The sequence below is a fragment of the Scatophagus argus genome, chromosome 22 (genome assembly GCF_020382885.2).
Source record: "Scatophagus argus isolate fScaArg1 chromosome 22, fScaArg1.pri, whole genome shotgun sequence".
Classification (NCBI taxonomy): Eukaryota; Metazoa; Chordata; class Actinopteri; family Scatophagidae; genus Scatophagus; species Scatophagus argus.
The window spans coordinates 16,432,978-16,448,712 of NC_058514.1; the positions used below are offsets into that span (position 1 = coordinate 16,432,978).

General features: G+C 40.7%; 1 protein-coding gene across 10 annotated transcripts in view; it reads right to left on the minus strand.

Moving 5' to 3' along the window:
* LOC124053659 (pleckstrin homology domain-containing family A member 5-like) overlaps positions 1-15,735 on the minus strand; it is a 190,260-nt gene that overhangs the window by 111,899 nt on the left and 62,626 nt on the right. Inside the window, exon 4 of one of the 10 annotated variants that reach the window (XM_046379033.1) lies at positions 9,798-15,603. The exons of the other annotated variants lie outside the window; for them this stretch is intronic. Within the exon in view, the coding sequence (XP_046234989.1) occupies positions 15,600-15,603 (4 nt within the window). The 3' untranslated portion in view covers positions 9,798-15,599. Of the gene's footprint in view, positions 1-9,797; positions 15,604-15,735 lie in introns of those variants that run through there. 10 annotated transcript variants of the gene reach the window in all.

Sequence of the window (15,735 nt, forward strand, 5' to 3'; positions counted from 1 at the left end):
ACAACAAACACGTGAAGTCTGAAAATTCTGTTTTGCATGCAGTTGCAGCACAGAGCTGTAAATTGAGGCTGTCTGACGCCTGCAAAAGCTTGAGCGGAGTTGACTGGTGGAGAGAAAAGTAGGGGAAGAAAAGGGAGAGAAAAGGGGGAAAGGGGGAAGTAATAAAAGAAGGAAAGAACAACACAGAACAACATAAAGTGGAACCGATAATGTGAACTGGGAATGTGGGTGTGGATTTGGTTGGAAGTAATAAGGACGTCCATAATGGAAGACACATGGGTAGACCAGTGTGAGTACTCAAAAAAAAACACACTATTTCCCTGCTGCAAAATGAAGGATTTATAAAGCCAAACCTCAAACTAAAATTGCTTGATTTTTCTGTGCGGTTTTAATGGAAACTATTGTCCCACAGTGTGACTCGCAACAAATACGGAGGCTGTCGTGGCTGTAAAAAAGGTGTAAAAATGTTTGACGGTGGTGTGAGGGCTCTGCAAAGCTGGCAAAAGCTTTGTAAACAAAGCATCAACATTCACTTTCTACTTGCTTTTTTTGTGACCTAACAGCAAATGGCTATATTTCTGTAGCACTTTTATCCAAATCACTTTACATGTTTCTGTTGCTCATTCATCCATTCGCGATGACAGCAAGCTACGACGCATGGCGCTGAAGCTGACAATGGGAAGCAAGGAGGAGGCGATCGAACCAGCACTCTTCTCTAATTCCTGAGCCACAGCCGGCGTTTACAAGCATGACAAAAGGTGATATTGAGAACTAAAATGGAGAAAACGCAATTGACTGTCCTCTAGGTTGCCCTTCCTATTGAGAAAATGTGATGCAGTGCCATACAGGCTGCACTACATGATAGAAAATTAGTTGGCTTCCATGTGATTCTGAATGGTTAAAACTAGATCCTTATGTGTTTATATTATAGAGGTGTAGTAGTTATAACACTAGAGAATGAATTTTATTGTAACTATTTCATCATAAATACAATTTTCTATGTGCTGGCACATACAGCTGGTGGTGGTATTCCAGTGTCTGTCTCTTAATCCATGACACGCTCACATGAAGCCTACAACAGGGTGTGTACCAAGTAACAAATATTATATATTAGTCAGTTAAGAAACAGAGATCTCACAAGTGCTTGGTTTATTACATTTCTCATTGCCTCATGTATCTTAAGACAGTAGTGCAGGATGCTAATCCAGATGTTGCCACAGCTGCGCTGAGGTTTCATGTGGTTAAGTCCATGATTTTTAGGCATATCAACACCTGAGGAGGGACGCTACAAATGTACTCTCCTTATATTACCTCCATTAAATCTCATGTGAAACAGGTGTTTGAACTGATTCACAAAAATAAATCAGCTGGTGCACTGCTTCCACCCTGTAATTGGGCGCTCAACGCTAGATGCTACAGATTGATCAGTGAAATAGGAAGATAGCATTCATAGGGTGTACATCTCATCAAATGCATGCATGCATGTGCATGCATAAGACAAACAACACAGAAGCCCACTCCTAGAAAAACAGCTTCAGTGCACTCCTACAGGTCAAAAAACTCCACAGGGATCCTTTAAAGTATCAATGATTGTGGACTATAGGAGAACTTTTTAATAGGACCTTCAAAGCTCAAGCCTAGAGCCTCACAAGACTTATGCTGCTTTTCCACTATCTCAGTATGTTGTAGCTTCACCATAATCATACTATGCATTTCCACTTGAATCTCACAGCAGGTAGTAAGAGTGCTGGCCTGCAAAATTGTGGCCTTTCTCTGGAGCGGAACCAAAACGTGATGGTCTTCACTCTCAACCAAGCTATGTCATCCCTGTAAAGTGATTGGCTTGACATGTGTGGTCACGGATACAGTACAGCTAAGTGTCCAACTGTATGGAAATTCGACATTACACATCAAAGCTCTGGCTTGTCACAGTTAAGTGTAGCACTTTGCTTTGGTGCTGCGGGAGCTTCAGATTCTCGCCACACTACAGCCTGCCTCAGATATAAGGTCAATCAATGCATTTCAGCTGGATTCGCTTACCATACCCGATTTATGAAGGAATACGTATGTTAATGAATTTCACTGCATACTGACAGTAAAATAAATGTAAACGTGCCTGGAGGAACATAAATAACACCGAAGGAGCTCTTCAAAAGGAAGAAAAGTGCAATAGCATATACTTTGCAGCAGAGCCTCAAGTCAGGAGCTGTGGCTGTCAAAGCCTGAGTACAGTTACCTTGACCTCTCAAGGTCTTCATAATTATGTTTTCATTGCTGTATTATTACCTGAAACTAAGAATCTTTGTGTTTTCATTACCTTAGAATGAGCCTTTTATATCTAAAGAAGGAGCTGGTCTGCCATGTTATACTGCCATGCTTATACAACAGCCCAGAATGTACAAAACAAACACTGGATTAGAGAGGACCTTCTGCACTGACCTCCTTAGGAGAGGGTGAGGCAAGGGGTGCTCAGGGGCAGCAATCTGTGAACACCACTAGAAACCCTTAAATCCTACTGAGTAGGCTCACTGAGGATGAATGAGACCCTGGACTTGGAGCTCTCAAGTTGCTCTCAGTGTCTGGTTATGTGAATGTGACTACAGTGAAAGAACAAGACAGCAAGAGCTTTGATTAATGTCCTCAACAAAATTAACACTCTGCTTCTAGTCCCTGCCTGTAGAAAATGGCTCCATTTGCTGAATTATGTTGTGGTCCAACGTGTCCTGATAATGTTTGCCTGATTATTTCCACCCTGACCTCACTGTAATGAGGACTTTTTGCACATTCAAGTGAGGTCTGACAGCGAACCATTAGAGATTATTCAGTGCACAGTGTAATTTATGTGTCAGAGAACTGAGGTTCTGCCCTCTCCTCCCCTCACTACTGCCTGCCTGTAATCATCATCTGGGAATTGACATTGCTATTATAAGGCATTTTGGTTAAGATCTATATGACCCAATGTTCTACAGCTTGTAAAAATATACCTATTCTAAACCACAAAAAGGGGCAGTAACTGTTACATATGGCCATCACCTCTGACAGCAGCATGACACAAATTTAACTTCTGCCATTAGGTACAGACAGGAAAATCAAACTTCAGAGCTGTCTCTCCCTGTCCAGCATTATATGTTGTTCTACTCTCATCTCTTTGATTTAGTAAAATAATTTTGCCTGCATGTGAAATACATTGTGTATTGAACAGAACAGATGTTACCCTTACAAAATGTTACTTCTGTGTGTAGAAAATGCCGCATCGTGCACTCAGACTGAGACACAAATACAATTCCATAAGACTTCTGTTTTGTTAAGATTATAGCAATGACACAAAAAAGACCAAAAATAAGCAAGCACAGAAACTTTTGTTCCAAATTCTATCAATATTAAGAGAAAATACTTCATGAACAAATAAAACTAATGTTTCAATTCAATTCAATTTATTTATATAGCGCCAATTCACAACAAAAGTTGACACTTTCCAATTAGAGCAGGTCTAGACCAAACTCTTTAATTAAATTGTAAATAGAGAGAGCCCAACATTCCCCCTTGAGCAAGCACTTGGTGACAGTGGTGAGGAAAAACTGCCTTTTAGAAGGCAGAAACCTCGGAGCAGACCCCGGCTCAAGATGGGCAGCCATCTGCCTTGACCGGTTGTTTATGACCAAATAACTTTAACTTTACATGTACAATGTACAGTACATACTGCAAACAAAATACTTGTGTCCATACAGGACTAAACATATATATATATAAGGTAAAGTCAGGTGATCATTCCTGCTTAGACCGGAAATCACAGTTTGAGTTTTGTATACTGCACTGCTGTTCAAACTTTTCAAAAAACTGCTTACTCCGTCTTTGTCTTTTCTGCACACACTGCCAGCAGCAGATCCTTTTTGGATTCCCTCTCCTCAAGAGGGGAGAAGGTTGTGAATGATATATGAAAGGAAAGGCATCTCATCTGTCACTGCTGCTATCTCACCAGCCTGACGGAGGCTTTACACCCCGCATCGGCCCTGCAACAACACTGCACTCTGGAAGGTCATCACCATAAGAAAAAAAAAGGGACTCATCACCTCTCCAACTAACATAAAACATTCTTAGAAGTAGTTCAATTCAATACAAAGTCAATATGAAGATAATATTATACAGACAATTTCAAATGGGAAAAGTCTGTGTGATGTGTTAACACAGGCGGACAGGGGAGGGTTTCAAGTACAATTTACGCATAATGTGGAGTTTGGGGATTTTTTCTTTTTTTTATTATAGCGATTACTTCATCACACAGAAGATGAAGTCCCGAAGAAAGAAAAGGTTCCCACTTTTGACACGCAGTTCAATATTTATGATGGAGTGAGGATGAAGCAGACGAGCTTCCCTCTTTGTAGCGGTGATGGTCTTTGGAGTTGGGAGGCCTCGCAGAGATGAAATATTCATTCCTCCATTTGAGTGCGACTGAGATTTCCATTGAGATGTGAATTAAACATGGATGTGACAGTGAAGGGAGAGACAGGAGCTATGGTTTCATTCAACTGTCAATCAAAACTTTTCGAAACACAGCAGAGAGAAAATGTGAGTTAATGGAGGGTCCATTAGTCTACTAATGACAGGGAATGTTTCTTCATTATAAAAATAGAAAGAGTTCTTTTTCTTTTGCCAATTGATTATAGTTAAATCATAAAGTCTTTTCAGATGAACGTCAGCTAATGTGGTTTTAATCCACATGGAAACAAAGAAAAGCAATCCAAAGTATCAACTATCCATAAAACCACAGTGGATTTACACAGGTGGGAAAGTCACAGGCGTCATGTCATTTCAAATTTTTTCCCTTTAAGATCATTAAGATCTAATGACATTTGACACCTGAAAAAATATCCACTGTCTCTGAGGGGAAGTTTTAAGATTAGCAGGTGGTATAGAGTTTCAAAATGGGTGTTATTTCAGGTTCCCCTTGTTCCAGAAGTGAAAATCCCATTAATTTTTCTCAAAGACACCGTTACAAGGGTCTCAGTTGGTGGACATGAAGCCCTCTTGTTCGATGTACTCAGCTCAAAAGAAGAACAACTATGTTGGAAAATATCTGCTTCTTTGAGGAAAAAGTCAAAAGCCTGTGGACATAAAAAAACATGAAACGGTAACTACAACTCCCAGAGTCACTGATCCTAAAACTCTGCTCTCTGTGCTGCTAACAGCACATGGAAGCTACATTATTGATAAGACTGGTCTGGTATTGTGTGATATCTGTGATGTTTAACCTATCAGTACTGTGGCACTGTGTATATAGATGAATGTCATGAGAGCTCCCCGAAACAGAAGCCAAAACATCTGGATCACCCCTGGCAGATGGCTGCAGCACAGGTTATAAAACCCTGCCTGTCCATGAAAGCAGATGGATCAGGAGAACAAACTAAAAACTCACTCAAGACTTCAAGTCATTTGTCACTCTAGGTCTCTTAGGCTCTGCTATGCAGGTATACCATGCAGATATACAGCGTGTTCAAGTGTTCAGTTTTGTGATAAGTTTGGTTTTAATTAGCAATTTAGTGCTATAAAACAGGGGGCAAAATGTTATGACCGACGGCTGAGCGCTAACTGCAGTCTGGAGCACAGACTCCAAATTACATCACCAGTGCAAGATGGCAGTGATTGTAACTGGGATATTTTGGCTTCCATTTTGCACTGTGGGTGCATCCAATTTTCTATATTATTATTTTTATGATTAACTCATTAATGTTTGTATTCTTCACAAATCAGACCAGATGATGCAACTAACCAGACGGATCTGTGTTTTGAATGAAGGAAATTTATATTAACACATGTTTTGAATCACTGCCAGATAACTTCTGTTATGATATTGTTAGAAACTCTAATACCAATTCAATCTCATCAGTCACCATCATCATTATTATTATTATAACAGTAAGATGGCTGATCCCAGAGCTGTGCAGAGAACTGAGCTAATTAGTGCTGCTGCTTAAACAGCAGCTGTTGAAGAAAGAATATGATTTTATTCCAGATCTGTTGGTTCTTTACATTTTATAACAACACTGGTCAGGCAGAAGATGATCACAAGCTGGTGTAGACAGGAAGTTAAAAGACAAAATAATTGAGTTGGAGCTGCTCCATCTACTTTGCACTGGATGAAAACAGCATTGCCTGCACACTGACTCCAAAGCACAAATGCACTCATATTTGAAAAGACAATATTTTCTTTCCCTTCAGATACCAGTTGGCTCTAAATCAAAATAAATTGTGTAGTTTGGAGTCAGTGCATAGATATTACTCTTTTCCATGACATTTAAATAGCTTTTCAACTGCATGTTATTAGCTTAAAATGATGCTCTATATAGAACAATGTTTAATATAATACGGGTTTACAGCAAGCATGAAGCAAGGGAGCCCAGAACTAAAATAAAGTAAGTATAGCCTAGAAAAACATACATACTGATTTTGAAAAAATAAATAATTAAAAAGCAGTTGTCTGTGACATTGCGTAGAAAACAAAAACTGTAATAAAAAGCACAGAAAACAAATTAATAAACAAGTCATCAGGAAAAACTACATTTACTACAGTTAATGTGTAGTACAGAACTGGCAAACAGCATTAGTCTGTATATTAGTAATTTTGTTCTAAATCTATTGACTGAAAAGAAATCTGCCCGAATGTTCTTCACACATCACTGTCAGCCTAAAGCTTTGCACATTTTTCTTGTTTATTTATTTTTACAGATGCAGACTTTAAATCGACTGGTCTGATAGTCATGTTCAGTGGACGGTTGAAGGACAGGCACAATATTTCCCATGCTCTAGATGCTTTACAGAGACCCAGAGCCTGAACCCCCGAGCAAGCAGACAGTGGCAAGGAAAGACTCCCTTTTAACAGGAAGAAACCTTGAGCAGGACCCGGCTCACAAGGGAGAACTATCCTGCTGATAGTCGGCTGGGTGAAGGGGGGAAGAAGAGGTAGACAGGACAGAGAGGAGGAAAGAGAGAGAGAGAGAGAAACATACATGCAATAAACATCATAAATTACTTATTTGAACCAATAAGGAAGCTAAATAGTTAAAAAAGCAAAGAGAGGGCAAAAAAAGAAAGTTTCAGAGACAAAAAGAAAGGAGAGAGACAGACAGAAAGTGTGAAGTGAAATGTCACACTGCCAGGTCTGTTAGTGATGACAAGCGGATTCATTACAGCCACCGCAGACAGAGAGCAACACAGCAGACGCTTTCTGTCACACATCAGAGTGAAAAGTCACTCCTTGGTTTCAGAGTTGGGATGGAGCAGTCAGACCTCCTGTCAGTGCAAATGGCATCCAGGCTGACTTCCTCAACAGTCATCGACATATCTCACAAGACACACTTAAAGCATGAACACATTAGAAATGGCTGTGAGTTTTCAGAATTTTCCTTTTGATAAGAGTCAAGCTTCCAACAACTCAGCACAGACTGAGCAGGTACAGAAATAATAATAATAATGTTAACCAGAATGTCGCTTCAACCTGAAACACCTTTAAAAATGACAAGCGTTGTATGAAAACATGTCGATATTGGTTCCAATATAATACCTGAATGTTCCTACAGGTACCAAATCAAACATTTTGATACCTCGTTTAGGGCAACAAATGGTGAAATGAAAAACGGCCATCAGGAACAATTTGGAGTCCAGCATCTTGCTGAGGGACACTTTGAAATGTGGACAGAATGAGCTGGGGACTCAAAACACCAACCCTACAACTAATGGACAATCCACTCTCCCGCTTGAGCCACTGCTGTCCATTTACTCTCGACAGAAGAGAATCAAGCCTTAATTGTGCCGACACTCAAAACTTAGGTCTAAATGTTAATGTAATACTGTATAAACACGTATCTGCATACGTCCTTACAGTGTCAATGCTAATGTGCTGTTTAGCTGGTATAATGTCTGTTGATAATGACAATGACAGCTGATTAATGAACTTGTCAGTTCCCTTCTGGGGAAAAAAATCAATCAGGCTTAAGTAATTTTATTATTGCTCATTTAAGAATACAATGGAGTCAACATTTGCTTCTTTTCACCTCTCAGCAAGAATCCATCAGCCAAGTCCTGATAACTGCAGTTAAGGGCAGAACACGATTACCTGTCTGGAATAAATGGCTTAACAATTTATGGTAGTCTTGAAACTTTATGACCGATATTAGCCTGACAAGACAGACCTAAGAAAAGGTCGGAACCTGTTGCTGGTTTAAATGAGATTTGGTTTGCAGCTTAACTTCTCTACATGAGTTTAGAGAGGCAACTAGACAGAGAGTTCTGCATTTACAAAGAAATACAGAAAAGACGAGTCCCATTTGGAGGGCAGCGCCGAATATTTCTGAAATGAACAGGCAACATGCTCTTGCCTGCTAAGCGTTACAGAAAAGTGAGGTAAAAGGACAGAAAGGAGGAGGAGGAGGAGGAGGAGAGGGTGTATGATGGAAGCTAAAGTGATGATTGAACAGACATTCTTTTCTGCAGCACTTAATTTGTAAAAAATAAAAAAGAAAATGGTATCAGTAATGTACGGCTAAGCAGCTAATTAACAACGCTTATAAGGGAAAAACAACTGTTGACCAATAACATTTTCCGAGCAGGGTCCCAAAAATTACATGGCTGCGACCCTTAGACTCTCGCGCAGTTATTTTAATTAATTTTCTCCATTTTCAGGCTTTCGTCAATTTTGAGCTGGTCGTGAGAAAACATGTGTGGCTGGGGCACATGTAATACTAAGAGACGCATCATCTTTAAGATACAGTATGACAGACAACTGGCAGTATCTCCACTGAGGTACTGAAGGTTATTAGAAAGCCAATAACACACGACCTGAGCTGAAAAGATATGAAAAATCATAATCTTGGATCAGAGAATCCAACTAGTAGAGTAGCCATGCATGGGCTTCTTATTTAATGTGCATCTGGCCACCCCCTAGCTAAATGGAAAAATAGAAAGGCAGAGTGCATGAGAGGCTGAGCATGTTGTTCCCTGCATATAAGCACATTACCCTCTTCACTGCATGGTTTATCCTTCCTCAGCAAGTAAATAAAAGAGAAAAGTGCACACACACACACACACACACACACAAAATACTGGCATACCTCATCAACCACTAAAGGGATTCATGCAGTCTCTCCACAGCTAATTGAAATTTTCTGGGCTTAAATGAATGTGTGCGTGATTTGGTTGGCAGTCCTGCTGATGATGGACCAAGAACCTGTGCTGCTATAGTGCTGAGAGAACACACACACACACACACACACATATACACGTACAGTAAACATACAGATTTTAAGTACCACGACAACATGCTAGCAATTGGCTTTCTTTTATGTTCTACGCCTGATTTTTTTTTTGGATGTGTTGCTGAGTTAAAATATTCAGCCCTGTCAAGTTGCATCTGTTGACGACCACCAACATCATCAAACCGTTCTCTGATCAGTCGGCCTCCAAAGATGGAACAGTTTGACCAGATTTAGCTTTCCCATGATAAGAGCTCCTCACAGAGCTCTGCTCCCACTCCACAGGCTCCTGCAGTCAATCTGATCTATTAAAGATACAAAGAGCATCTGTGGCAGATCGGCTCACCAGGCTCGAAGACGTTTCTGCAGTCACTGACACAGCCTTCAGTTTCTCTGCATCCAAGCTGTTGTTTTTGCACCACGCTTCCTGGTGCCCATTGACTTTGCTTTGTCTGCTCTATCTTTCCTGTGGTTGAACAGAAGTACCTAATACCATCTTTTTCATGATGGTATTCCCCATATATATTACGAAAAAAAAACACATGAAGCCATTGTGATAGAATGACCATATAGGAATGTCTACTTTTGGTTAATCCAGTGAAGTAAATAACTTAAAAATGAAGGTGTTTTTACATTCATGCACAATCTGTAAAACAAGTACAGTCACGTCTGTCATTGCTTTGCAGCTAGGACCACACTTGGCTCATATACCTAGAGTGATGTAGAAAATGTTAACATATTACTATTGTCTCACAACACATGTGGACACATTATCAAATCCTAAGCAATGGTTGAACTTCATCTCAAGTCATCGCAAGAAAAAAAAATTGTTTACAAATGATGTCCATAATTTCCATTTGCCCCCGTTACCATGTTAGCACTAGTGGAACCAAATTCCAGCACTTTCCTTCCTAATACTGCTCAGACACACAGTGTAAATGCAGCATGGCACCTGTAACACATGTCACCCAAACACTCCTGCAGACCACTGGTCAAAGATCACAGACAGCCAGTTCTCTCCCTCTGATTCTTTCAGCTAGATAACATGACACAGCACTTTATACTGTCTCTATTGGCCTGGCACTGACATCTGTGTGTGTGTATTGTGCTGGTGGGGAATTGGCATGACTTGCTGGCCTGCAACCATCTCTCTCTCTCTGTGTGTGTGTGTGTGTGTGTGTGTGTGTGTGTGTGTGTGTGTGAGAGAGAGAGAGAGAGTTGTGAGCATGAGAAATGACTGGTCTAGCTGAGCACCTTTCAGAGATTTCAATTTGGAAACAGATTGTTTGCCAACACTGCACTTGTCTCTCTCTCTCTCTCTCTCTCTGTCTGTCTGTCTCTCTCTATCTCTGTCTCTCTCTCACACACACAGACACACACACATCACAAACAGAGCAGTCGTGCTTGCTCAACAACAAAATTTTAGCACCAGACCAGTCATTTCCACAGCAGCTCCTCGGCTCATTCTGCCACATTCTCCACCTTTTGAGCCGCTGTGGAATAACAAACAGCGTCCTGCTGCTGAACTACTGCTGACGTCAAACAGTCAGAGAGTGAACGAAGTATTGCACTGACAGCTGCCAGTTCACACAGCTGCAAACCTATCAATAAACAGCCCAACATTGGACAAAAATGAAAAGAGACAGAAAAGAATACTGGCAGGCAAAGACATACAGAAGGTCACCATAGGTCACTGCCACGAGTGGAGAGACATAATGTCACTGCTGGACCGGAGCTGTTTAAGTCATGTCATGTTTCATTAGTTTGAGAATCCTTTGACTGTCTGAGAGAGGTTCCAGTCCATCCCGTTTTGGAAGTGTGTGTGTGTGTGTGTGCGCATGCATAGCTATTTCGTTAGTAGAGGGGAAAGCTGAAGCTTTGAGCTCCTCAGTATTTCAGAAACAAGCACAGAGCTGCCAGTTCTGAGTGCTCCACGCTATTGCCTCTTGATGAGTTAAAGCGCATGAGAAAAATCTCATTTTTTTAAAAGCAACAGGTTCCAATCTGTAATATTTTAGCAAAATAAATCGTTCTGTAGTTTTATTTTTATACTTTTTCCTCCATCTTACTCTCGTGATCACACTCTTCCTCCTGCCCTAATCATTTTCTATCTCTCTCTATTATAATCCCATCTCTGCGTGGCTCCTCTTGAGGCTGGGAACCACAAGTCAAACAGAAAATAGTCCACCCTTGACCTGAAGCAGCTCAGATGGAGAAGATAAATACACGAATTATAACAGACAAAAAGACATTCTATGTGAGAGTGACATCACTGAGTTAAAGCGAGGACACTCCCAGATGACAAACACACTCCCTACTCCAATTCAGGGTCATATGGAGCACTGTGTGTTTGGAGGAGATTATCTGGAAGTTTCCAGACATGTTTTGGAATGGAAGACGAGCCATTCCCCCAGCAATGATACCAACCCAACTGGCCGCAGATGGAAAAGTCAATAATGATGTTTCAAGTGTTTATTTTCTCTTCTGACAAAATAATATCCGTGAGGTCTCCAATGGTAAGGCTATCTATGCTAAATAAGGGAAAAACAGACACAAACTGATGGATGGACTCAGTCCTCTTTAAGCAACACAGGAGAAGAGTTTCTTCTTAAACTCTGATATGTTACCAAGAGGCCAGCTGATGCTTGGTGTTTGTCCCTCTTGTTCTGCCGTTTCCATCATTATCTCTGAAATTAGGCGCCAAAATTCTGGCACAGTCTGGTGAGAAGATACACAGCACTCGGCCTTTAGCTAAGATCTAAATTCTGCTTTGTTCTCGAGGGAACTGTTTACAGATGATATGTAGGGTTGTAGGCTGACAAGCACACAGCAGCAGAGACAAATATCACAATCAGGCTGTCTTTGCTCCTTTAATTCACAACCTAAACATACCGTACTCCTTCTCTGACGCTTTATCTCACCGATAAGCAAAGTTGCAACATGCATGTGGAGTGCAGCTCCGGCCAGTTTCAGCTAACTTCTTCACCTGGAAACGAAGCAAGTCTATGTCTTTGGTCAGTAAAACAGATACCGACATGGTGGCATGGGCACATTTTGAGAGGAACATTTAGCGAACATAAACTCAAATTCAAAAATGGTTTCAACTGACAGGCGTCCAAGTGTGGGACTTATATTATACTGCAAGTAAATATTAGAGAGCTAGTTAATGACAGGGTGTGGGAACAGAAAACAGATCTGTGATAAAGGAATCTCTGCAGCTTAATCCCGAACCAGGATATGAAAATTGTAATCCGTGGGTCAGTTCCTTAGACAGTGGGTGACTTGTCCTGGGACCCACCCATGGGTGTTCCAGTGGAGGCTGTGGTGTTGGCTGTTAATCTGTGTATACAGAATAAGGAACTCTCTTAAACTGAAAGATAACCAGACTGTTTCCAACAGCGTTTCCAACAGTCTCATGACTACAGGCCTGCTACATTCTTCTATAGGTGGCCAGGTGAAAATGCTTTGCTTGAGTGCACCTTAGCAGTAGCCACTATTTAGTTTTTCACAGCTCGTCTGGTATTCGAGCATCAGCGTCTACTTAAAAGCCAACTTCAGACACAATCATGGATTTGTGGATGGATTTGTTGACATGACGAGGTGATGCAGACAAAATGAGACCTCTATGATATCTAAACTTGTCCAACACAGGACAGGCCTGTTAACTGAGTCACTGAATGACATCAAAAAATATTTTTAAGTCCTGGAATTTGATGTTAAAATGAGTTTGGGCAACTGAAACCACATGCTTCTTATGATTCAAGTAGGCGTTTAATGTTGTGGATAACCACGCAGCGCAAAACCTGTTCAGTTCGATGATATACAGGATATGACAATATGATCTCAAAATTCAAGAGAAGAAATATGTATTATGATTTTTCTGAAATCTCTTTGAATGGCTTTCCACATTCATTTTTATAACCAGAAAAAACAATCTGGAATGTTTTTCCCAGGTTGCAGTGGCAGCAGGCTAAACAAGGTAGCCTAAACATCGCTCTCCCTGGGCTGTCTCAAGCCAGATGGGATATTTAATCCTTCCAGGGTGCTCTCGGTCTACCTGGGGGTCTTACCCCAATTGTACACAGAATAAACAAAGAGGGAACAAAGAGAGGCCTCTGGGAGGATCTAATCAAAGCCCAGATGTCCATGTTCCTCACCCAGCAGCATGAATGTGCTCAGTGATTTTCAAATGAAGCCATTTGTTTTAAAGAACAACAAACAATATTCACTCCAAGCTAACCTTGTCCATGTCCATCCAAAAACACTTAAGTGCAATGCATTCGATTCAAGTTGCAACACTAACCTTAAATGCAGACCGCAACAATACTAGACCTGAAAAAACAAACAAGCAATGCATTTTTCTCTGCCATGACTTTGTGTAGGCTAGCATGTAGCAAGGGCATGTGGTCAGAGATAATTAAGCTATTCTGTTTCCTTCCTGTGTCTGTCCTCTAAAGGAGAACTGGCCTCAGACACACGGCAAACAAAACGCTGATACAACCTTCCTGTCCAAGGAGGCTTTGTTTGTGTTCCTGTACTTGCGTGTGCTGCTATATTTCACCCCACCAAAAGATTCAACACAATACTTAGGGGACCTGTATCATAAAAAGAGGATATAATTCAAAGTTATTATTAGAAAGACAGAAGGAGGGCATGTGACGCTCACTCTTTCTGCTGCTCTCCATCACAGACAGAATAAAATCTTACAGCTAAACTCTCTCCGCACTGGGGAAAAAGGCTAAACAACTGAGAAAACACACAAGAATTCATCCACTTTTTTTTTATGGGTTTATCCCTTCAACTCTAAACACTTCACCGTCACCTCTCACACTGTGCTGCGTAGGGGGATGAAACCAGCCTTTCAGCTTCAACATAAAAACATACACAAATGTCACGCAAGCTTAGCTCGGCTAGAGTCACCTGACAAACACACACACACACACACACACACACACACACTCACACACAGCACCCTAATGCAAATCCATGGGGGCTCCCTGCAGCTTGCCTTGAGTAGGCTCCTCTTTTTCTCTAACAATCTTTCTCTCTTCTCACTTCGATATGTCTGAGATCATAACTGCTGTTGTGTTGTGTCACTGGGATAAGTATTTATATTAAAATACTTACTTTCAAACTGCTCTTTCTCACCGTCCCAAGAATGAGTACTTATAATTAGTTAACTGCCAAAATCAAACCAGAGCCCATAATTAAATTTATGTATACGCTGACTAAATATTTATCAAATTTGACTGCATGAGCTACTTGATCCAAACACTGAAGGCCCTGGTTTCAAACAATACATTTCAGAAGCTTATATTATTCATATGATGAGAATGAAAGACTCAAAATAACTCTTGACGCGGACACAACAGGACAAGCTAAAGAGAAGACCTTTCACCTTGTTGGACATGTGGGAACTGAAATACTTGTTGTTCAGTGGTGTTACAGAGTGGAGGTCCTTTTACTTCATAAACAGTGCAGGCACTGGCTGCACAGGCTTTAACAAGACAATAAAATTTAATTTTGACATAACATCTAGTTAGTCCAGTGAAAGAGACAGTCAGTGTTGGTTAAAAGCTGAGAGAGAGCTGAGAGATGGATGTTTCGTATGTTGCTCTTCGCTAGTTAGAGAGAGAGCGACATCACCAACGCTGGAGCTCAATTCATCTGCGTATTCATCAGAAACAGAATGAGTCAGTCATTGGTGCGACCAAATAATTTAAGTTAACACACTAAGAGGCTGAGATGGACAAAACACAGAACAGTGATGAAAGGACTGGATTTTGATCAGCTTTATTTTAACCAAAAACGATCTATTAAAAGTAAGCCCAGTTTGGACCAGCTTGTACTTGTCCGGCAAATACTCAGCTCCCTAATTTTAACATTTTACAAGTATGCAAAAAAAAATAAAAACGTAAACATGTCTTAACAATTAGCAAGCAACAACAGCTAACAAAGGAGAAACAAGGTGAGATGGCTTTGGAACTCTTTGGTAAGGATTCATTTAAGCAAACTCTATCTACTGATGAAGAACATGCAATATAATTGCTTTAGAACACCTACGACTGAACCGTGAAAAGAGATTTTGTCAGTATCCTTCACTTACAAAACCAAGGCCACAAGCTTCAAACACACACACACACCTAGAGAAGCCCCAGCGCACTGCTGCACACTCTTACAAAAATGTGACTTGACTTAAAATATCAAAATAATAACAGCCACGCTCCAGCAAACAAAGCCACAATTTCTTTCTCAGCATGCATCAGGTCTGAGCACCTGGGTGCTTAAGTTAAGACAATCAGCTTCTGCAAGAAAACAAAACAGAAATGAGCAGATGCATTAAAACCAAATTTCTTACCTGGTGAGGAAGCAGAGGAGGTGTGACGGAGTTATACGGTAGGGACATGGAAAGAAAACACAGAAAGAAAATCAGTTAGCGGTCATGTTTAGCATAGCAAACAATGACAAACAGTCAGCAGTGATAAATTAG